We start from the raw sequence: 24,751 nt of genomic DNA on the forward strand, positions 1-24,751 counted from the left end.
TCGTGTACTCTTTCTTGATACCATGTATTTGTTGCCACAACGATTTCTCTTTACGTGTGGGTTTTTTTGTTTCTGTTGGCCACCATAGGAATGCAAAAATTAAAGGGGGAAATCTGTATGCATTGAATATAAGATATAACCAAATTTGATTAATAAATATAACCAATTGCCTAAGCAGGACACAAAGGATCCTTAATGCTTAATGCATGGAGGTTCTAGCTAAAATTTGGTACATACCGGTCCCAGCTCCTTCCATTTACAAACAAGGTAAAGTATGTCTGTACAAGAATGTTACTAGAATCTCTATGGATATATGGGTGGGTTTTTTTAATTCAATTTTTATTTAACAAAAAATGTAAAACAGCATTAAAGTGGTGTCTGAGATATTACAATGTGAAATTATGCAATTCATACTGTAGAGATTTATTTAATAGATGCACTTGCTTTACTTGATTGATGTACTTGTTTTATTCTTTTTTGGTAAACTACACAATATGTGTAGTTGTGTTATCCATGGTTATGGCTATCACTGTTATTTTGGGCTGTGATAGTCAAGAATGGGTTAAGAGAACATGTTGCATCCTCCACCCTCAAACACTGAGGTTTCCCTGCAGGTTTCCTTCCAGAGGGACAAACTGAGTGTTTGACATTTTCGTCCGATGGCCGTCTGCTGAGCTAGATTCTGTGTGATGGAAGAAATGCGCTTGGAGCCATTAACGCCTGCATCGGGGGGTAGAGGACAAGTAAGGTGGTGGTAGATTCTCCACTTAGAGCCTATACATATAGTATATATACCAAATATATCTGTTTTATGTTACTTTAGTGTCATAAAGCAGTTACATGGGAAAAAAGGAAGAAACTGGTTACAGCTTGTCCAGGTTACAGCAGTTTGCATGTATGTTCATTTTCAAATTGAGCAGAATTCTGTTTTAATAATGCAACTTAAATAGCGTATTCTGAGAAGAACATCTTGAAATCTTTGAGCATTGTGTTTTTCCCAATGGGCTCTGACAGTGTTTAGTTACATACAACCTTCACATAGAGCACAACATAAACAGCTACAATATAGGCCTGCGCAGACACAGAGGAGATCCATAAAGCGTTAATCAGTGGATATGACTACTGTGTCAAAACAAAGCTTAACATATTTATATTCATAAAGCATACACAAACAGTATTTTTCTGAGCAATAAGCAGCCTCCTGGGGTGTCATGGTGGCTCAGCTGGCATGCCATCCCCTTTTGTCACTTTCTCCCAATTATCTCTCTCTCTCTCTCTCTCTCTCTCTCTCTCTCTCTCTCTCCCTCTCTCTGTCTCGAACCATCAGATAAAGACAAATCTACAAAATAAGCACATGCTCCACATGTCCAGAAAGCAGCAGATCCGAGCTAGCTTCTGGTAGCCAGCAGCTAGGCTTGTGTTACGGATCATGAGCAAAATGTTACTGCCATTGATTCACCATGCGTAGTTAAACAGCTTTGTTCATTAATGGACACTACTGCTCCTCCTGCATTGCAGCTCCAGTCAGCTACTTTTATACAGTTATGCAGTCTTTATGTGTAAGCTGCCTGGAGCATTAAGGATATCTGCCCCAATGACAATGGACACACATCACACAGCCAATGATTCAAACTTCCAGCTTAGACACGTTCTCTTCTGTTTAGCCATAAATAAACTGCATATTTTCTCTTTGGCAGTATCAGTAGTTGAGTACCAAAATAAAGCAGATTTTTTCCCCTGCCAGGAACATCAGCTGTATGGTGAATTGTTTCCTAAAAGTTTAATTATTTTTCTGAGTTTGACAGAACATGGAGAGTATTTCAGTACAGCGTGAGAAAACTATTCGTTCGTTGGGGGGGATAAGGAGGAGCCAAAAGTGACAGCTAGGTTAATACAGTGATAGGAGAGGACAGTCAGTCAGCATGCAGAGCACAGACAGTGAGGAGCTACTGTTTGTCATATTGTCACCATTTTAGAGTCAATCTGTTCTTGTGTCATTCTGCTCTTTGTGCCGTTGTGCGGTTGTCCTGTTTCAGTAGTTAAACAAAAAAAAACAAAAATAAAACTGGGATGTTATTCAGCCCCATCACCTCTAAAATATAAGCATGTATATTTGCTGAATCAAAGGAGTGACCTACCCAATAACATTCCCAAAAGGACAATACTATGGTGCAATTATTGCATTTATCGTAATTTCATATTTATTCACTTCTTTATTAACTCCATCCCCTTTCAGAAGTAAGGAGATTACTTTCTTTTACAGTTCACTAATTAAATTAGCACTAGGTCATTAAATGACAATTAGAATGTATAGAACAACAATGCTGTATACAACAGACTGCATACTGTATATGTTTAATTTGGATTTTCTGTTTCAGACTACATCATTGAGGACAAGTTAATGGCTGTCAGAAAAACACATCAAAAGTGGTTAAAATACAGCACATGACTAACCACACTGCCATCTAGTGATGCTTCCTGTATCTGGACACACATTTATTTAAACTTGTTGAAATGAACAAAATTGCCACAAGTATTGACATGATACCTCACTGCACCAGACTGTCCATTGGGGGACTGCAAGCGCAGCCTAAGCTTGAAAACCAGCAAGAATAACTTCAAAGGTTTTGAAACAAGAAAGCAAGCTGTACAGATCAAAATGAAGAAAAGATAATCTCCCTTGTCTCCTCACCTCATCACAATGAATTATGTGTGTGACTGTGGTAAAGGACTGGTACTGTGACTTTAGATATTGGTGTCAGAAACAATTATATTCATCCTGTGGACTTTGATGAGCATTTCGTGTATTAAAAGTGCTTATCATTGCTTCACCACTGTCTTAGTAAAGATAACAGCTCATTATTCTGTTTCTACTTACTGTAAATGAGCACATTAGGGCTTGACTGTTTATTTTCTTTCCATTAAATGTAAATGAGAGGCACTAGGAGATGAATGGACTCATAGAGGCACAAACCGTTTTCTGGCCTGAGTAAAGTTCACAGATCCCTCATATACTGATGGCTAACTTTAACCTCTGCGTTCACAGCTCTACTATTTACTTTAGTTTCTGGATGCAGTCAATGGTCTGCAGGAAGCATTGGTCCAGAACGAGGGAATACCTCTGAGGAGAAGGATGGAGAAAGGAGTCATTCAAACCTGGAATGACAAATAGGTGAGGCTGTTTACGTATGCTGTGTTTACATAAGTTTGTGTTTGGTTTGGTGGGTTATTGGGCATTTTGGAATAAATCTACACCTTTCTGCGTAATACAGCTTCATAAAACAATATTAAAATTGTTTAGTGAAATATAATTTATTTGAAAGTGATGACACTCTTTAATGACTGAAGTCAACTGAAGTAGTCAAATTAATCTATGACAACATAGGCGTGAACTGAAGTGATAGTGGAATGAGTATCCTACAGCAATAACCTTTATTTAAAATCCCCAAACTGGTAATATTGGCCTTATTCCTATCAAGCACCACAAGTACAAAATAAAAAGCTTTAGATTGCAGTTTTGAGGAAATATTCTACGTGTTTGCAAACACTGACTTCATTTTTATATGAAGTTGTGTTGTGCAGATTTAGAAAACACAACCAAACAAAAATTTATTAGGCTAAGTTAAACATTTTCCCTGGACTCGGATGCAGTTAGGGACCATGACAAGTATTTGCTCCATCAACACCCTTTCTGACGCACATTGCTACTTTGATACATATTTGGCAATCCTGTAGGGCATGTGGTCATAAAGCATATGATATCTCTTCTGTTTCTTCAAAGACAAATCTCAACAGTGAGTGGTAACCTCCATTACATGAAAGGGTGCCTCACCTTCTATCCAGGAGGTATTCAACACAGGCTGTTTTTTGTTTCTCTGCGCATAAAGGATTTCTTCATCACATCCAAACTCTGATATTTTTGTCTTGTGGCACTTTCTCGCTCAGTCCAATGGGGACCTGCCAATCTCCCACAGGGTCCTGGAAGAAATAGTGCGGTATTTGAAGCAGCACACTAACTCAGCCATGGTTTTAAATTAAGCGTGATGTGGAGGGGGGGTGGGGGGTTCTGCTGAAATCCTTTTGGCTACATCGGAAGAAAATAACTCAGATGTTAGTATGAATATGAGAGCCACTCCCACCAGGCTACGCATAACCAGACAACCTTTGGATTAAGGAGCTAAGATCACATACTGTACATACATGTGACATGCTCTGGGGAATGCATGGAGGACTACAGTGGGAGTTTGTGCAGCTTGAGTCCGCATTCATTTTCAACCACTATTCCCACACAGCTGGTTTCAAGTCAGAAATCATTAGCAGTAATATTTAAAGGGAATATTAAAGCTTTTGGGAACTTAACTGGGGTGTTTACTATTTGGATTGGCTTGTCACACATTTATGTACAACCAATTGGGGCAAAAAAAAATCAAAAGTCATAGTCATAGTAGGTTGAAAACATTTGGTGAAAGTTTGGCTCCCTCTCACTGATTAAAATTGGATGTTTAATTTGCGTACACATGCACAAAAAATAGACATTGTTGATCTCTATATATGCAATGCACTTAAGGTTGCCAGTAGTGGAAAAGACATATGTTGATTTAATAAAATGTGACAGTGACATTTATAAAACAGCAAGCATACAAGTCATGAAACCATGGGGAGACATCCTATCAGCATCAAACATTTCTGCAATCAAGGAATACTTGTCTGATGCCATTAGGGTTAAGTTAAAAGCTCTGCTACTCAAGGTATACTAAACTGAGGTCATCGAATGCACAAAGAAACCATCAAAAACTGTATATGAGGGTTCAAATGGAGAAAAAGACTATGGTCTGCATGATGTTTGTGTGGCAGAAGAGGAGAGCCTGTTTCCTGCAGGCTGCTGTTTGTCACATGTGACAGGAGAAGGTAGGGCTCAGCTGGACGTGAGGTTACGCAGGGACCAGCCAGTTCCCCTGGTTAGTGTCTTGTCTGGGCTGTCACAGACCCTGCAGGAAAACATGCTTGACTTGTCTCATCACGTCACCGTAGAGCTGCAGGTCATGGTGGAGAGTGCTCTTTAGTGATGCCCTCAGCGCCTCTGTTTCCTCCAGCTGAATGACCAGCCAGGAAACAACATACAAGAGCAACACTAACATCTTTGCACAGCCCAAACATGAGGGGTAGAGTGAGCACTGTCCCTTGGCAGTGTGTCCATTGTCGTGTCGTTTCTTTCTGGCGTTAATTTGCTATTTAAATTTTTTTGGTAGGATAAACAAAAATGTTGCCTTTTTAGGACCAGGTTAAAGCATCCACACAGTGTCTTCAATATTAGAATGGCAACAGAGTTGTTGGAGTATTAAGTTGTTTACAGAAAGCTCTGGGCTGCGTTCACACTGCAAGCCAAAATCTGATTTTTAGCCAATCTAGATTGGAACCAGATGGCTTCTGAACATAAATCACATGAAAACCGATTTTTGCAAACCAGATCGAAACCACCTTTGGGAGGTAGTTTCAAATCACATTTGGACAGATGTGTCTGAGTATGAACAGCTCCAAACACTCAAACCGGTTTTGACTGTCCGTGATGTCTCTCTACGCTACTCTACATCACTCTATGTGACACCAGACCCGCACTTATTCGAGTTGTTGTTGCTAGCTGATATCAATAGACATCGAAAACATCAGTCTTTGGACAGAGGACGAAACCAAATTCTTAATTAATCTTTGGCGAGATAGGGGCGTTCTCTTACAGCCGGTTTGTTATTGCTGTAACAATTATATGACATCACACACAATACACGCTAGATGACCCCTCTGCTCTGACAACGTTGCTACTACCTGTCAGATTGGCCATTAATGTGGCCCAGTCTGAACAGAGCCAAATCCGATTTGGACACTTGATAAAACAGTGTGGACAGTCAGGCCTAAAAATCGGATTTGAGAAGGAATCAGATTTGAATCAGATTGGCCTGCAGTCTGAACACAGCCTAAAGACTCCTGCCAACCTGTTCATGATGGCCATAAGCAAAACAAAAATGGAAGAAAATTGATGAGTCAGAGCATTTAAAAAAAAAAAAAAAAAATTAAAAAATTACAAGTGCTTGCTGTGGCATGGCTTGACATTTCCACCATGTAGCTCAGCGGTGTGGCATGACCTTTCCACTAGGTAGCTCTGTGTATTTTGACTGTGAGCATGTGCCATACAATGTAGCAGAGCGCCAGCTGCTGGTGGCTAGCAGCTAGGCTAGTGTTTTCTAAAAAAGTATCTTTTGGTGGCAGCTTAACAACTGCTTTCGATGTTGAATTATCAACCACAGTGCCACAATGATCCGTAAATGTCATCTAACACGGATGTAGCTATTAGTTGGAAAATTGCAATCAAAAATCTGACATTTCGTGGGCATAAAACTGTCTGCCCAGATCCAGTTATTATTCAGTGTGCAGTGTCAACCAATCAATCAATCAATCAATAAACCAATCAATTCCATGGATGTATTATAACAGGCAAAAATAGTCCCTATTGAGTACAGTAAAAATTACTCAACTGGCGTATGCGCCAAAAAACGTTTCTAGCTAGGTTTACTCCTGGGGATATGTGGCCCGCTGGAATTGCACATTTGTGTTTCTCTAGCTGGCCCCCGCCCACAAGTTCCTGCATGGCCTATAGACTTTACATTATAGAGATGTTACGGATTTTAAATAGTTTTTCTCAGCTTGAGGAAAGTTTTACAGATATAAAACCTCCATAGATCAAACATTCATAATAAAAAAAAGTGTCATAATTGATCATGTTTGCAGTTCCCAATGTCTCCTTTACAATAGTGGTCAATGAGAACTATCATATCACGCATACCCCATTGGGTGTAGAAAACTACGCAATTCGGCATATAAATCAGACAAAAACTGTAGGCAGCATTTTTTCATTTGTCATCACACATTTCTGTAATTATGTATGATTTATATGAGGGTAACAACTGAAATGTATACACACAACAAATAACATAATATGTCCTATTTCACAATTGGAATTGCATGAAGGGCGGTTCCCCAGAGCCCTTAATGGACCACATGCCCCTGACATTGTCACATCATGCTTTCACTGAGCCTTGCCATACCAGTTCCACCATTGCTGTTTACAAATGACTTATTCTCAATCCACTTTTGTCCTCTCCAGCTGTTGTTCCAGGACTGTCCTATGGCGCTCCTCCTGGTATTTCTGTTCTGCCTCCAAACACCTTTGGTTCATCTCTTTCTCTCTGGAGATTAACACAAGGAAGGAATACGATGGTTAAAAGTTGATTCAACATAATGCCGTTCCTCTCGATGGCAACTGTAGAGATGGACTGATGACGTGTCAGACAGATAGACATCTGAATAGATACATTGCTTACTTTTATAATAATTTGTACTGTAATTGATGACACAATCAATTTACTGATTTATTTATGTAATGTGGCTGTAAGCAAGGAAAAGGTAGCAATCACTACTTTAGCCTGAAACCCTGCAAAAAATAAAAAGGAATAACAAGTGTCTTTGGCCTTGAAATGGGCCACACAATGAACTACAGATTGAATGTTGTAATCGTTTAGCATTATAACATTCCCTCATGTTATACTAGTAAAAAATAATTTTGAAAAATATAAAATGAAGAAATTAAAATATGCAAATAATATTTAATTGCATTGCAGTTTCATTGTTCCTCATGTGAATTATTTAACTATTGTGTACTTGCAGAGCCAAACTAAACCACAACACTGCAGTGCTTTTGATGTGGCAGTCTTTCATAAGCAGATGACATTTTTTCATGTTGGCATAACAAAGTGTTTATAATAACAAAGGTGCTCTAACATGGAATAATTTTGACTAAAAACAATCCTTGATAAAGACAAGATGCTGCACCAGTAGCATGATTCTTGATCTAGCTGTAGCTTTTAGCTTTGCAATGTGCTTGTGTTCTTGTGAGTTTTTGTTTGAATCAGTATAAATTGAACTGTTTTATAGCTACAGATGAAATGCTATTTTTACATCAATGTTTCTCTACAAACACAATGATACACCGGCAGCAGAAAATGGAGTGAAATAAATTGGAGAAAAAATATGTTTACCAGACAAAAATTGCAGAGATAAAAAAACACTATCTAAAAAATGAATTACTTTGTCTGTAGGATGTTCACTTGTTCGAGAAGTCTGTCCTTTTCCATACAGATGATTTTATATTCATTACACTGGGTCATCTGTGAGCTCACATCAGCTAAACATTGTGGACATTTTGAAGAACTTGGGCCTCTGGGAACAGAAGGATAAAACATGAACATTTTAGCTGATAATACTTTGGCACATAATTTATGTCTATAACACAAAACAGGAATAAATACAGGTTTATGTCCACTTACTTGAAACCTACACTACTTCCCACGGCAGGAAGCACCAGTTTATGACCAAATTTAGAAACAGAACTGGAAAGGAGATGACACACATTCATATTAACAGAAATCCAAGCAGAATACACACACAAAAAATCCCCACGGAGCATCAAACAAAATCAATATCCTGATGAAGGACCCCCATTAGCCCGAGTCAATTATTAAATTATTAACCATTATTTTTGCTATAAAATTCAGCCACACTGTAACAGTTGACCTAGGATATTAGTGTTAGATTTTTTAAAGATGTAAACAGGGGACAGAAGTTTTAATGAATAATCTAATTAAAGTAAGTATGATCCTTTATTATGATTACTAGTCGCACACATACCCAGAAGATGTCATTCTTTTGGTAGTGTCTCCCTCTTCAGGGGACAATCCTGAACTGCAAATTGTTGAGTTGGAGCTAGACTGTCTGTCTGTGCTCTGTTCCTGCAAAAGTTGTGAACACACTCTCAATGGTTACTAAACTTTTCCAAGACATAAAATACATTGCCATGTTTGCTGAGGTGCATTTACAATCGCATTATTTATCCATGTTTTTACCTTGACCGAGAGCTGCTGGATTTCCTCCTCTAGTTCTTTGATCTTGGCCTCTTTGTCAGCAACCATCTGGTTAAGCTTCTGGATGAGATCGCTGTGCATTGAAGGCTTACTGCTCAGCTGCTCTCCCTGGCTCGGCTGGGTCTTCTTGTTCTGTACATTCTGCTGTTGGCTGAGCCGTGTGAGTACCTCTTGCATCTGGGTCTGCTGCTTCTGCCAGAGGCAGATGAGGTAAGGACCAGGTATTCCAGTTGAGAATAATGTGATGAAGCAGTCTCATCTCAGATGATCTCTCTGAAGTATGTATTTATGTGGCTTTAACTTGTAAATTTGATGTGAAATGAGATGATTTTGGTCCTGGTTTGGTTGTTAACTGAACTGTATAGTAATGCACGGTTAATATTTAGACTCTTTATGCCTTTCATGGAGCATTTTGCTCCTAAACCACAGATTGTCAGATGGGTTTTAATCATGTTATGCATTCAACCATGTTTAGCTCATTAACAGAGCTACAATACACAATATATTCTTGCTGTTATATAAAACCATGCCACTCCAATTTCAGTTTTTTAAATGTTTGTCTGTGGCAAAATTCCATTATGATTTGCACTTCTAAACATGAATTGTACATCCAGAGACCAAATCCAAGTTGGCATGATGGTCATATACTTTTCTAGTTGCTAAAAGGATGATTCACAGGGAAAACAGTTTTAAAATATTAATTGAAAAAATGTAGCCAAATATTTTATTATAACCTTACAAAACCACCTGTGTTTGTAAATGTCAATGTACTACAGTTTTTTGTGTGCACATAGTAGCAGATATACTAAGTATATAAATATAAATGCCCATATTTTTTTAATTATCTAATGCCTTACCAGCAGAGCATCCACAAGCTCATCATCATGTTTACCCTTCTCCAGTAAAGTGGAGATCTGGACCTTCAGAGTTTTGATTTCAGCAGACAGAGATTTGTTCCTGGCTTTAGATGCTTCCAGTTTTTTCTTTACACCCTCCTGGTCTTTCAGGAGGGTTTCATAGTCCACTGAGATCCTCTGTGCAGTTGTGGAAAGAGAGCAGGGCAGTGATAAATTCACATTTCAATTGAATATGAAAATAATAATAATAAATGTATGCACACCTCAAATGCCTCTCTCTTCTCCTTCTCAATGGCACGAATGTAGCTGAGGTTCCTGTCTTGAGGAGGAGTTTTCTGGAGGCCCAGAATCTCTTCCTCTACACTCAGGGCACTTGACTGTTTCCGCTGAGCCGACTGGTTCAACTGCTGCTCAAGGTCCCGTACCTGTTGCACAAGTTTTGATCTTGTATGTATTAATTTTCAAAAGTTCTTCATTGTCTCCTTCTCTTACCATTGATTCTGTTCGGGAATTTGTTTTATGTTATGCTTATGCTTACCCTCGCCTGAAGAGCCAGTATCTGCTGCGCGCGACCTCTAAAGCTCCCTGGACAGCTTAATAAATGCTGAAGGTTGACCTCCTCCCCAACCTCACAGATCAAAGCCTGTATCAAAGAGCAACCTTTACATAAAGGTAACAGTTCTAATGAATTAATTAATTAATTAATAAAGAAAATTTGCACTACTACCCTCTGAGCAATTTTTAACTCCTGTTTGACAGACTGAACCTGGTTGCGATACTCGATCACTTTCAGCTGTGCAGCAGCTAATTTCTCCTGTAGAGATTTCACCACAGGATTTTCCTGCTTTTGTAAACAAATTATAAATGATTTCAATTGAGTTGCCATCATTAAAGTCAGGAAGACCACATTGAAAAATTATTTAGGTCAATTTTCACATTAAAAATTACCTCACTGTCTTCAGATGACCTCCTGTCCTGTAACTTTGTATCAATCTTTTGCACCAATGGAGAGTGTGCAAGAGCAGCCTGCAGCTATAGAAAAAAAGAAAAACATTGCTATTCATTAATTTATTCTCTCTATAATAAATTGGACAAATTCAATTAAATGTTATCTAATTCCTAATGCTGTTACCTCTTTCTCAAGCTCTTTAATTCGGTTGCTGTTTTGCTTGGATTTTATCTTTCCTCGCTCAATTTCAGCTGTCAGCTCTCTGTTCTTCTTGGACAACTCCACAATCTTGGTGGCTGCTACATCTCCTGTCAAGCCTGATGTGCCTAAACAAGGACAAGTGCATAAGTCATGAAGAAGCTGTGGCAAATCAATAACATCACACTTAGGCAAAGTAAGTGGCAATTATATAATTATACCTGCCAAGGCAATTATTTCTTCTTCTCTTTTCTTCTTCAGGTGTTTAATTTCAAAATCCTTCTCACTCAAAAGTTTGAAGAGCCGTCCATTTTCATCCTTTAGCTCCCTCAGCTGGTCCAGCAAATTGTGATTCTCATTTTGTAGCAGTCTATAGGGAAGCAATTAAAACAAATAATAAATAGATTTTAAGGATTTATTGCAATTTAAGAACATACTAGTTAAAGCACCACTGAAGAAAACAACTTTGGTAAACATTTAATTTAACCCTTGTAAGACTCACCTTTCTTCCTGACTGTCTGCCTGAACACCTTGCTTTGATAGATTCAAATCATCCTGAACATCACTTGCATTGAGTTTATCTGGTTCTTTCTCCTTTTTCCTTTCTTGCTTCTTTTTCTCCTGCTGTTTTTGTAGAGCTTGGAACTGAAGCCGCAAGTCAATCAGTTCATTATCACGCTCCATGATCTATAACCCACATCATCAAGGAGAAACAATCAACTTAGGTTATAAAAGAGGGCAGTTTGGTAATATCGTGGATATGATGTAAATGCTAAACTGCAGACTTTAGTTTTTCACGCTTAACCTAGGTGTTTTTTTTAAATTAAACTACTTTCTTACCACTTTGGTCATCTTGTGTCCATTGAAGTCACTAATCTTCTTTTTTTTAAAGTATTTTTGTTGGACACTAATACTTAGATTAAATGTTGCATGAAAGCCGCAGTGGTATCCGCAGTATCCTCATTTATGTAACGCTATTTGCTTTGTTGACTGTAGCAACTAGCAAGATAACGTTATTTAGTTTAACAACTTCCAAACAAAGTAGCATGTAACTGAGGCTTGTAATAGAGGGAAAACAACTCACCTGTCATTTATCCATGTACTGCCCTTGCAAACAAATCAGACACTGTTTTGCACTGCATCATTTCGTGTGCTAGAAGTATCTGGCAGCGTCCTCGTTGAGTGCGACTGTTTCCAAAGCAACAGCGCCCATGAGATTTAGGAGAAGATCTCGCGGGACCACGGAAGTAGTCATGGCAGCAAGAAGGAGCTAATGTAGCTGCTGTGCTAGACCTCACAGCTGTTAGCACTGGTCTGTTATTTCATTTCTCACCCTGTCCATTTTGCCAAATGTATCATATTTATTTAAAGAACCAGAGGTCTGTAAGTATGCTCTCAGTCGTTTTATAATTTGATGAGACTGGGAATTACACACTTAGGAAGCAAAAAAAAACATTCACACTTTGGATATTAACATTACAGTCGAGAAAAAGTTCTTGCTAGGATTAAGTCAACCTGTTTTTTTGTTTTAAGCAATTCAAAAACTAAAACATTTTAAAAAGTGCTGAGAGACAAGATAAGCAGGATCCTAAAATGGCAAAATAAAAAAACAGTTTATTGTTTTACAGGCCAATCGATAATCCCTTTTACTCCATCATCTCATTGGTCTATAACCACAGGCCACATACTCTGGCTCCTTGTTTACACTGCCCACATAAAAAAGGCATTTTATAGTGAATCCTGTAAAAGCTTCTCCAATAACCTGCCCAAATCATCCCTAGGCCTCTTAAGGATATTGTTTTGATATAATTGTGTTTACAGTGTTGAGGAGTGATGACAGTGGAACAGCAGGATCATTCTTTTATTGTGATAAGGTACAAGGTACATACACAGGACATCTGTGCTTGCATTTTTGTGTGGTTCAGTGTGACATGATTCAGTCGTTGCATATTTACAGGATCTCAGGTAAACACCCTGTTCTCCATTATGAGTAATACGGACCATTACGAGAGTTACAATGTCACAGTTTGTTCCCTTTAAATCTATGTAATGCCACTCCTGTTTGTAGTTTGGGTGGGACATTTCATGGGTAGGGCATTTCATAAGAAAAGCTTTCAAAGCACAACCCACTGTGATAACACAGTGAGAAAGATAAGATTTATTTTAAGGGAAGTTCAAAAATCTGTAATGGTTTTATTGATTGGAACAATTAAATATACACAAAATATAAAAATGCCTCGTTTGCCTGCATGTAAAAATGAGAGAGTTTGACCACAAGTTGATCAGTCAACTTGAGGTCAAAAGTTAATAATAGAGGATAAATCATTTGTAGTACAAAGGACACTTAGCTGGTTCAATTTAGAACTGTTGATTGTTGTATTAACTGCAATTGTTTTAGCTGCAACAGGTGTACTTAATAAACTGGCATTTGAGTGGATGTTTGTATATTGTATGATACAAAGCTAAAAAGTTAAAACACATTTTCCATGCTACTTGGACTGGTGTCAAAATGTATACACAACAGAATTCCAGAATGACTTCATTGATATTTTTTTATTTCCAGAGGAAAAAAAGAAAATAACTACTCTCTGTACACAACATTCAAAAACTAGGCTCAATAAAATAACAAGGCATGTATTTAAAATATATCACAAGGTAGGCTATATGATGGTACTTTATAGACTACTATACAGTCTGTAGGTGTAGTTGAGTTTAGCTCATACAGTGTGTCTCATGAAGACTTGTGAAGCTGCTGTTGCAATTAAACATTGGACCCCTTTTTAGCAAAATAATGATAGAAATATGAAACAAGATTAAAAATCATGTTGTATAAAGCCTACTGAATTAAAATAATTGAATTCATCAAGACACCTTCATGATTTTGTTTCAAGTTTAAAAGTTTTTCATTCACACATTTTCATCTGGTAGCTTTATGCATGTATTTTGTGGAACATGCTGAGGCTTTGGTGTGCCAAAAGCCATTTTTGTCCTAGTTGTTTAAATAATGTGAAGCAAAGGACCTGTCTGTGGTCAAGTGCACACGATGCCCGTTTCAAAAAGTGGGCTACGGTGCAAGCATTTTAAATTAGGCAAAACTCACTCAGAGTGCAATAAATAATATAGACAATAAAACAATGACACAAGAAAAAAAATCCCGAGCTACCTGTCATATGTGTATATTTAAATCTAGGCTTAGCCTAGATATTATGTTTTCAAATTATGTGGAAGATTTTAAAGTTTTTTATATTGCACTTGCACACCTTTCAAAATCCAAGGCAACTAAATCCTTTTAATAAAGCCATCTGCTCACACATATCAAAACCAACTAGATTTACAGCTGCAAAAACACAGTGTCAAAACAGTTGAGTTCAATACCCCTTCTCAATACAGAGGTGATAGCTAGAGCCTCTGGTATACTATTAAGAGGATACTGTAAGAGGTGTATTTATTAATGTACATTATTATTAATACCTGTGTAGAAACTGATCTTTCACATTCAACCCATCCTATGCACACACACTCGGAATTCCAGTTCTCTGTGCCAGTTAGTCAGGGGCACTGAAAAGGGTATTAACCCTATTATGCATGTCTTCGATGGTAGGAGGAAACTGGAGAACTGGGTGGAAAACCAGGCAAATGTGGGGAGAGTTATAACTATAACTAAGTTATAACTATTTACAATAAGAGTGGGCTACTGAAGAGAGGTGCACATACAAAAGATATAACACATCTGTAAAAATAAATGTTGACACACCTTAATATGAGGCAATATTAAGGGACATAAGATATCAAGTGTATAAGTCCATGTTCACTTGTGTTCCACTGCCTTCTGTTCTCTGGGTTTTACAATGTAGTCCCTGTACATTGAATACAGGACCCCTAAAAACAAAGCAGCAGAGGGGAATAAAGTTATAGAACACATACTTAACACAGATTTAACAATTGTAAAAATGTTGATAATGTAACCAGACAATAGCCAGAACATTATTACTAATCACTTGTAATAACCAGGAATGTAAAACATGACAAGTGAAACTCTCCAGCATCCCAATGATCAAGAGCAAAGTAGCAGGGTCCAAACTGAAACCATGCAACCAGGAAGTTATCAAAGAATGATACTTTAGGATACATACCAACAGTCATGGCTCCGACAACAAAGCCTTGGGCAGCTACACGCATATGGATCAAGTGCACTGACATTTTTGTGTCTCCACGACTTTTCAATTTCAGCAGTCTGTAACCAACAATGGCGAAGAATCCAGCCATCCCTTGAAGGGGCAAAAAACAGATCAATTTACACCAGCTACTAATTAAAGACACAATGCTGTAGCCTGTTCACAGTGTAGTAAATCATTTTTACAACAGAAAGAACAAAAGATCTGGGTGCACATCCAAACATACTTTGAGACAAAAGAACTCATTTACAACTTAAGAGTTTTTAATATAAACTTGTTTTATCTCCATGATGTAACCATGAGGGGACAATATGTACTCACCCACTGGGACAAATGGATTCTCCTTTGCTTTTCGCATAAACTTGGACTCATTCTCTTCATAAGAAGACATCTTGACTTTAAAGAGAAGCACAGAGGCGAAAAGTTCGTTATTAATGTAAACACACTTATATTCCCACGGCATGTAGCATGCTAACTAGGGTCTGTTGCTAATGTTATTACCACATGAAGTGCTCAGAGGTTACGCATGAAGGGCAGAAGGACCAAACATCCTATTAGGCCTAAATAACTCTACATATCACACATAATGTTAAATAAATCAACAATTATACAATGCTGAATTACAATATAATGAACTGGCTGACCCTTTGACCAAAGGCCAGATGAGACACACGAGAGAAAATGCGTAGTATAGACTCACATGAAATAACGACTTATCGCTTTAACAGCAGATAAAGTTTGTTCTTACTTGTTTAGATATTTTGCAGCGTCTCGATTTGACAATACGGAGTTAATAGAAATTAACTGGAGAGGTTTAATGAGTTGCTGGAATCTCAAACCACCAATGGAGGAAGTGAAAAGCCGGCTGGACTGAAGCCTGATGTAACTACCATCGTACGCAACTCTGACGTCAGCTTGTTACGAAGCTTGTGTTGTATTCAAGTCCTGGCACAAAATTGTAAAGACAAGGCGCTTGGTGGATAGGCTTTATTTAAATGACATCGAGGTTTATCAAACATATGTCAGTATTATAACTTAGATGTAATATTAAGGTCCCTATATTTGTTGATTTAAAAATTAATTTCACTTCCGTACATGAAAGCTTTTTTTTTTTTTGGTGTCCGCAGGTGGGCTTGTTTGGATGTTAAATGCTTTATTTGTCCTGTTAGAAATAATCCCAAATAAGATGAAAAGCGCAGATATATGATGACAGTAGTAAATACTGTATTATTCAAGTTGGCTGAATATACAGTAGTTGTTTAGCTTGATTACTGTGCCTTAATTCGATGTTCATAGATAATCCGATGTACTCTGAACGCAGCACCAGTTGCACAATCCTCTCGCAGAAATCAAAGATAGTGAAACGGAGGTGATTCACTGCCAACCCAGCAGCAGTAATCGTATTTCTTACATAATTAAAAGAAATACGCCTTTGTTTCACCATTAAGTAACTTTCATGTCATGTCGTTTTAAAAAAAAAAAATTTAGAAATCTGAAATGTGACCCTGAGTACACACTGTACACACTGCCGTTTTTAAGATATCAAGAGCCAAAACGATTGGAAACCACATCATCTGAAAAGTAACCAAAACTGTCACAACAATAATAATAATAATAATAATAATAATATTTTATTTCCTGATTGTTTTCCCCTTCGTAAACCAATTGTTAGGTCTGATTTTCACTTTTACACTTGTTTTATTATGTTATTTTCCTCTTATCTTTTTCCCCTTATAATACTAACATTTCTGGTCTTACCCACTTTATTCTGTAGTGACTTTATTTTATTCTTATTATATATAGCCTATATATAACATATATTTTTACATTATGATGTATGAAAAGTGTTACAAATAAAGTTTGATTGATTGATTGATTGATTGAACGATTGATTGAACGATTGATTGATTGATCGATTGATTACACGTTTTGGATTAGCTCTCCCTTTCAACCACAGGCTGTGTAATACAACCATAGACTGTATACAACAGTATGAGCCGCTGGTGTTTAAACGGAGGAGGAAGTAGGTGACAGTGAAACCTCTCGCTTCACGCCGGTAATCTCTTGGTGACGCTTTTGGTCAAGACTCCTGGGCCTGGTCCTTGCAGCACGTTTTTGAAACGTGCTTATCAGCTCCAGGATAGATGTACCAAAAACTACAGTTGTCTCTAATTTGACTTCAGATGCATTTGTGGAGTGTATGTGATATACTTACACTAATTAGGCTATGAGACGTTGAGCAGTGGTGGTGAAACAACATATTTACTCAACTATACATTTTCTCAACTATAATTTTGAGGTATTTGTAGTAGTATTTCCGTTGTGTGCTACTTTATAGTTATACTTCACTTCAGAGGGAAATATTGTACTTATTACGGCACTACGTTTATTGTACCACTGCAGTTACTTTTCAGATCTAGATGTTACATGTAAACATATGTTTTATTTGATTAAATTAAATTTAGGCCTATATCATGGTGGAGATCTGTTTTCTCGTACAGTATTAAAGTGTCATTTTCTGTAGACTTCTATTTTATAAATCACGTTAAGTCTACAACAAAATGTTTGTTGACAGAAGTATGTACAATTAATGTGTAAATGATGCATTATTATTAGTTGTACTTCTTGGTTGCAATAAGCCTGATGACAGTTATGGAAACCAATGGTGCTGCATGGTCAAAAATTAACTTAAGAATTGTGTACTTGTTTGTATTGTTAACATATAGTACATAGGTGACATACAATTACACCCCAAACAAGCTAAATTAACAAATTACATTTTTGGCATCTTAACAATATTAACTTGCCAAGTGTTTGTGAAAGCATCTGCATGTGTTCAGCCTTCTTGAGAATGGACATCAAAAACAGCTTTGAAGCTGTAATGAGCCTGTGGCATTTCCTTTATGCAATTATGGACTGATCCTACTGATCATGCACCAGGCCCTTATGACTGCAGATTGTAGTAGAGAGGAAAGAAGGAGAGTAGTTTGTAAACATAACTTACCTTCCAAGCAACCTTCTGGGAACATAATTAAATATGCACATTTTATATTTCTTTCCCCCATGTTGTGTAGTGTTATCTGGTTAACCCGAATTAAACGCTAAATTAGTCTTTACCTACTTAAATAATGAAAGTTATTATAATAATATAAGTGACATTGAAATTCTAACCTACCTTTTGTATCATTTTGCTTTGCCATGCAATGATAAGGAAGTAGTACTGATATATATTCAAATAACTGTTAACTGACTCCATCAAACAGCTCTGATGCTGCAGTGATGCTGTGACTAAAGAAAACACCCCCACACAGTGGTGAATTTGAGAATCAGTAGCAAAGTGAAAGTAGCTGTTCAGTTTACAGAACAGAACGAAATGTGCCAAAGCTGAGTGCAAGTAAGGCAGTAAAATCAATGATCAGAGTTTATGTTCACGGATCCTTATCTGCATTCCAAGTTGGTGTAGTTGATGTGAGCCTCACTGTGTTCAGTGCATTCATTGTTCACTGCTGTATCAAATTAATGATTAACAGTAATGTGTGTGTGTATATGTTACTCATCTCCATACCAATTCAAACTCAAGTAAGTAGTCCACATACTAGTGGAGTACCAATTTTTTTGTCTTGTGCCATGTAGTGACCTCTTCTGTCAGGGCCAGACATAGGCTTTTTGGATGGATGTTTTTAGATGGATGTAAATTCAAAATATAATGTCTTTTAATATTTTTAGATAAATAAATTAGCAACCACATGCTAAATAATAACCATTTCATATTAGCCCAGTCTATTTTGTGTTTGTGGTGCAGTGAGTTAGAACTCACTGTGGATCAGTGGGGGTACTTTGGTAAGTTTGCTGCCATAGTGGTGTTTATTGATGTCCTGGAATATTGGTGAATGTATTGACACATAGTGGGTCTGAGACAGTGGAGTGACCCAGAACAAATGAAAAGGAAGTATTTTATAGCGCAAGGTCAAGGCAGTGATCAGCAAGTGAAAAGAAACAAAAAGGCAGCAGGGAGGGCCTATGCATTCAAACACAAATCAGGGCCATCTGGAGGAGGTGGTACTCAGACAATCAATTGCCATTGTAAACTGAAAAGGGTCTTAACAGTAGGGGGTAATGGTAAACTCATCAGGGAGGCAGGAGTGATCAGGGAGCTGTTGCTCATATGATTAAAAGTGAGATTATCAGGGGCAAGATTGATCAAGGCACTGATCCCAGACGTCATTTGATTGTCATATTTCTACCCAAATGTGTCTTTGTTCTTCATAACTCAGGGGATACTTCTGCAGTTACCGGGAGTATGTGGAAATATTGTCGAATAGCGTAGTAGAATTTGTGGTTTGAAAATATTGTTTTCAGGAGACGCTGTAACTTATTGGAGGTTTTAGGAGGAACATCAAACATCCCTGCACTGTTACTTTTTACCTAATTGTTTCGCAATTATATATTCCAGTAGATGGCACTATATATCTAATTATACTAAGAGCAATATAAAGGAAACATGCTTTTCTACAGTTAATACTTCAGGTGACTCCAGTTAATTATGTTCAAATACATTTTATGATAATAATAATATTATATTCTTTTCATTTGTTTAAAGATACATACAGAAAAGCAAGGATTCAGTAGCACCTACTGTATGTCTGTTATATGGTCAACGTGAAAATGCAACTCCCTCTGTTGCCCTTTGAGACCCTTTTTATATACATCTAATGGTTTAATCCAATATCAGAAAGGGCATGGTTTATGTTTTGTAGCTCCTGTTTCCCAAATACGCAGAATATTTAATCTGACAATCAAACAGCACTACATAAAAAGAACATGACTGTACCAGTTTGACTACAAGGTTAATGGCAGGTTTTAATCCAGGACATACACTTTCTGTAAACTGTACCTGTACTAATAAAAGCAGCTTGATACAGTAGCATGAGATCCTTATCCTTTTTGATAAAGACTTAATTTGAAAATATCATGTTTTATGATGCCAAGGCCTAAAATTATGCATCAGCCTATGACATACTCTCATACTCCCTTTCTAGTTTCTATTTTACAGCATAATTGTTCAGTGACCCATTCCTGGAACCTTGTTCTTATTCAGTAACTACAATAAATTGTTATCAAGCAGCTATTGCCACATTGAGACAACGCAGTCAGTTAGTTAGAATCTGCACCGTGCAGCAATAGACTACTACTGAGGTGACTATGCAGTTTTACATAATGTGTAATCCATTTGATATAATTACATGTGTTCATATCCATTATGTGTGAGCGAATAGCTGTTATTACTATTTGTATCTATCCTTTCCAACCTCTAAATATATCTTTATGCCTTCTAACATGATTATTTGTGACATTATTTTACCACTTTGAAACAATGTGAGAAATAAGAAAACAAAAAAGAAATTGTAATTAGAAATCTTGACATCATGTGTGTAACCATTCACAGTTACCGATGAATCACAAAAAAACCCAAAATGGAAATATATTCAAGTACCTTTCTCAACTTTCACTATTTCCTGTTAAAAAAAAAAAATGGGGACATTTTTGTTGTGCAGTTCCAGGAAAGCTGAAACCAATCCCACATGTAGAGGGAGGAGCAAAGTCTGTTTTATGCAGGATGTAGACCTTAACTCTCTTGTTTGACTGTCAGACGAATCAGTCATGGGGCTGCTGCTACCGATCCTTCTTGGTTTTCTTGCCTCTCTAATAGGAGGGTTATACCTTCTGGGGGTTTTTCGACAGCGACAACTACGAGAACCCCCGCTGGATAAGGGCCCCATCCCTTGGCTGGGTCATGTCTTAGAGTTTCGCAGGAACACGTTGAAGTTTGTAGAGAGGATGCAGAAAAAGCATGGTGATGTATTCACAGTACAGCTTGGAGGGTATTATATAACATTTCTTCAAGACCCTCTGTCTTTTGGGGCATTTATTAAGGAGAGTCGAGACAAACTGGACTTCAACAAATTTGCAAGGCAACTGGTGCGCCAAGTCTTTGGCTACTCAGCCATAGAGAATGATCACCACATTCTCCAGGTGTCCAGCAACAAACATCTCAAGGGGGAAGGCCTGGAAGTAATGACACAAGCCATGATGAGTAATTTGCAGAATCTCATGTTGCACAACATTGGCTCAGCTGCAGACCAGAAGACCTGGATAGAAGATGGACTGTTTATGTACTGCTACAATATAGTTTTCAGGGCTGGCTACTTATCCCTGTATGGTAATGTGCCACCCAAGTCTGAAGAGAGTGAGGAGAGTGCCAAAGAGAAAGACAGAACTGAATCAGAAGCCTTATTTTACGAATTTCGTAAATATGACCAGCTTTTCCCAAACCTGGCTTATGGTGTCCTGACCCCGACGAAAAGGATGGAAGCACACAAGCTGATGGAGTTCTTCTGGGACGCTCTATCAGTGCAGAAGATGAGGGTCAAGGACAATATTAGTCGCTGGGTGTGGGACATGCAGCAGGCCAAAGAGGAGATGGGAATGACAGAGGCAATGATAAACAGATACATGTTTGTGCTTCTTTGGGCCTCTCAGGGCAACACGGGTCCTTCTTCATTTTGGCTGCTCCTCTTTCTTATGAAGCACCCAGAAGCTATGAGGGCTGTGAAGGAAGAGGTTGATAAGGTCCTAAAGGAATCTGGGCAGGAAGTCACACGTGGTGGCCCTTTAGTCGACCTGACCCGTGAGATGCTGATGAAAACACCAGTCTTGGACAGTGCTGTAGAGGAGACCCTCCGACTCACTGCTGCACCACTCCTCACCAGAGCAGTTCTCCAGGATATAACGATCAAGATGGCTGATGGTCGAGAATACTTCATTCGCAAGGGTGACAGAATGGCAGTCTTTCCTTACATTGCTGTTCACATTGACCCAGAAGTCCACGCTGATCCACATTCATTCAAGTATGACCGCTTTCTGAATCCAGAGGGGAACAAGAAAACTGATTTTTACAAAGGAGGGAAGAAAGTGAAGTATTTCAACATGCCCTGGGGTGCCGGGGTCTCCATGTGCCCTGGGCGTTTCTTTGCCACCAATGAGCTAAAACAGTTTGTTTTTCTGATGTTGTGCTACTTTGAGTTTGAACTGAAGAATCCTGATGAGAAGATACCTGAAATTGACTACAGCCGATGGGGCTTTGGATCAATGCAGCCCCAAAATGATGTTCAGTTTCGATACAGACTCAGATATTAAACCTGCAATCGATTTATTGGGTTTGTTTTTGGTTTTGATCATCTTGGTGAGCTTTGATTTGAAAATCATGTTTCTACACACATAATGAAATATTATTTTTACCTTGATGTCACTAATATTATTACAGGCACATAATGGATGTGTCTTCAAAACATAAAGTATCTTTTAATATATTTAGATATAAATAAATTGTCTAATATGCAGTACAGAAAATGCACCAGTACTATATTTTGAACAGTTTATAAATTACAACTTGATATCTATATTTTTTCCCCAAAAGCAGAGATTTCATTCATTTAATTCAACAATAATATAATAGCATATAGTCTCATAGACCTTAAATGTATTGTTGGTTTGACACTGAATATTGTGACTGCAGTTATTTTCCATTGTGATATAATAGGTGAAGCTACATGTCAAATTTGTTTTAGTATGGTGAAGTGACAACCTATAATAATTCATTGTTACAAAAGTCAAATTGTAGTAATAAAGAAATTAAGATGGTAGTCAAAAACAAAAAGCTTACTAATATGTTGTAAATATGTGATTATATTACACTTAATTTTACATCTAATTAGATGAAGTCATTGTCTTTGTTTGTGTAATGTTATGATTAGACAGGGAAGGTGATTTGTTTAGCTTGTGTCTTACATTTGTGCAGTTGTCCATGCAGTATATGTAACATCACTAGACTGGTTTTACTAGGTCATGGTTAGTTTTTTCAATACTGGGAAGTCCTCTTCCTGTAAACGGCACATGTAACCTCAATGACTGACTTTGTAATAGGATGAGATTATGTATGGCTTAGGGTTTTTAGATTTTTCCACCTTTGTAATAAACCCTTTACTTAACCAAAATATCACAATTTGTAATGGCTGGGCCTAAGTATTTCATGAGACTGAATTAGAGACAAAGTGAACTGGACTGGATAAAGCTATTTCAACACTGTAGCGACTCTTGAGACTGTTGAGCTGTATTGTTTTACAATGTAATTGCTCAATAAATCATGACTGTAACTCTTTCTTTAACTCTACATTTACTCAACAGCTATAATAAACTAATCGTTGCTGCTATTGATAAGTAGCTATTGCTGATCATACAGTTTTTACATAAGCTTGGGTGTTGTAATCCATGTTCATATTACAAAATATTTCACATGAAAAAATAAATAAATAAATATATATATGTATTTATACAAAATTTATTTATTTATGTTAAGTAACACCTCACGTTACTAGTAACTTTCTCTGTGTCTTTTTTGAAGATAAATCCTTCTTTGCAGTCTATAGTCTGTTTCATGGACCATGAATAAGTCTTCGGGCCAATTCAAATTGTAACTTTTTCAACTTTATGTTGGAGAAAGTTTTCAACAACCCATAATATTTGCCTGCTTTGATGTGTGTTGAAATGTTCAAACATTCACTTAAAAGCATAGTGCACACCCATATACACACACACAAACCCATGGACCCAGGCACACATCTGGTACTAATACATGCCATATGACATTGTTTAAACAGATCATTTAAAGCTTCTCTAAAGTGTATTGCCTAGATGTGAAAAATCAAAAAACGCTTTGGAAACATTTAAGTAGCTGTGATTCAAATCTACAATGCCGTTATTATCTTAAGATATGAACTCAGTGGTCGAGATAATAAATCTTGTGACAATATTGTGAATTTGATTGTCTCAGTTTCAGGTAATCGTGCAGGAGTCACAGTTTCATGGGAATAGGTCACATTTTTCTAGTGATAGTCACACTTGTGCTACTAAAACATGCCATCTTTAAACATTATGAGTAAGCATTTGATGTCTCTTTCTTGGTTGAATCATTGGTCTTCTAAAAAAATTACTAATTTTAATATTAGTTTAGGCATTTTATTATTGGTGGGCATTTTTATTCTGTCAGTCTTTGCTTAGATTTTGAAACATATTTACTTAATTTCAGTTACATTAATATTTCCAAACTAAACAGTAGAATTCTAGAGAGAAACAAAGGAGGACAATCCTTTTCTACATAGAGACAAGAGGTGACTCACTCAGATTTGTCATACTGATGTGGAAATTAAGACTGGAGATTAGTAAGACTCTAAACACTTATTCTCTGTCATATGTCATACTTTTGATTAACACATTAAAAATTCCACTGGGTCATATTTATTTTCACTTGTTCGCATTATTGAGATTGAAACATAGATTATATAATGCACATGTAAATATAAATGCTCTAGTTGAAATGTTGTAAATACTGCAGTATGTTTATGGGGTCATGCATGCTTATGAAAAGTCCAAAACACATTCATTTTCATGACTGATTTGGTGCAATTATAATGAATAAATGCAATGTTTTTTCTCCCAACTTTCTTTCTTTTATTAATAATACATTGCTAAACATTGCACATGATT

The 24,751-nt window shown here is 37.3% G+C and overlaps 3 protein-coding genes across 4 annotated transcripts; 1 reads left to right on the plus strand and 2 right to left on the minus strand.

Moving 5' to 3' along the window:
- Nucleotides 1-7,132: 7,132 nt before the first annotated feature.
- ccdc13 (coiled-coil domain containing 13) lies at nucleotides 7,133-11,657 on the minus strand. Its single transcript, XM_053329872.1, has 13 exons — nucleotides 11,509-11,657; nucleotides 11,195-11,343; nucleotides 10,959-11,101; nucleotides 10,775-10,858; nucleotides 10,554-10,670; nucleotides 10,365-10,469; nucleotides 10,090-10,251; nucleotides 9,827-10,003; nucleotides 8,952-9,161; nucleotides 8,737-8,837; nucleotides 8,376-8,438; nucleotides 8,137-8,268; nucleotides 7,133-7,238 (listed from the first exon to the last, which is right to left on the minus strand). The coding sequence occupies exons 1-13, from the start codon at nucleotides 11,655-11,657 to the stop codon at nucleotides 7,133-7,135; spliced, it is 1,698 nt and encodes a 565-aa protein (XP_053185847.1).
- Nucleotides 11,658-14,150: 2,493 nt separating this feature from the next.
- higd1a (HIG1 hypoxia inducible domain family, member 1A) lies at nucleotides 14,151-16,025 on the minus strand. Of its 2 annotated transcripts, none has more exons than XM_053329879.1 (4): nucleotides 15,897-16,025; nucleotides 15,470-15,544; nucleotides 15,107-15,241; nucleotides 14,151-14,852 (listed from the first exon to the last, which is right to left on the minus strand). In XM_053329879.1, exons 2-4 carry the CDS (start codon nucleotides 15,537-15,539, stop codon nucleotides 14,782-14,784), a joined length of 276 nt encoding a protein of 91 aa, XP_053185854.1. In that variant the 5' UTR covers nucleotides 15,540-15,544; nucleotides 15,897-16,025; the 3' UTR covers nucleotides 14,151-14,781. The 2 variants fall into 2 exon arrangements, with proteins under 2 accessions (XP_053185854.1, XP_053185853.1); XM_053329878.1 differs by having other exon boundaries at nucleotides 15,849-16,003.
- A 4,778-nt stretch (nucleotides 16,026-20,803) lies between these two features.
- LOC128368941 (5-beta-cholestane-3-alpha,7-alpha-diol 12-alpha-hydroxylase-like) lies at nucleotides 20,804-23,366 on the plus strand. Its single transcript, XM_053329870.1, has one exon. It carries the CDS (start codon nucleotides 20,810-20,812, stop codon nucleotides 22,343-22,345), a length of 1,536 nt encoding a protein of 511 aa, XP_053185845.1. The 5' UTR covers nucleotides 20,804-20,809; the 3' UTR covers nucleotides 22,346-23,366.
- The last annotated feature ends 1,385 nt before the right edge of the window (nucleotides 23,367-24,751 follow it).

The sequence above is a fragment of the Scomber japonicus genome, chromosome 12, assembly GCF_027409825.1.
Source record: "Scomber japonicus isolate fScoJap1 chromosome 12, fScoJap1.pri, whole genome shotgun sequence".
NCBI classification, from domain to species: domain Eukaryota; kingdom Metazoa; phylum Chordata; class Actinopteri; order Scombriformes; family Scombridae; genus Scomber; species Scomber japonicus.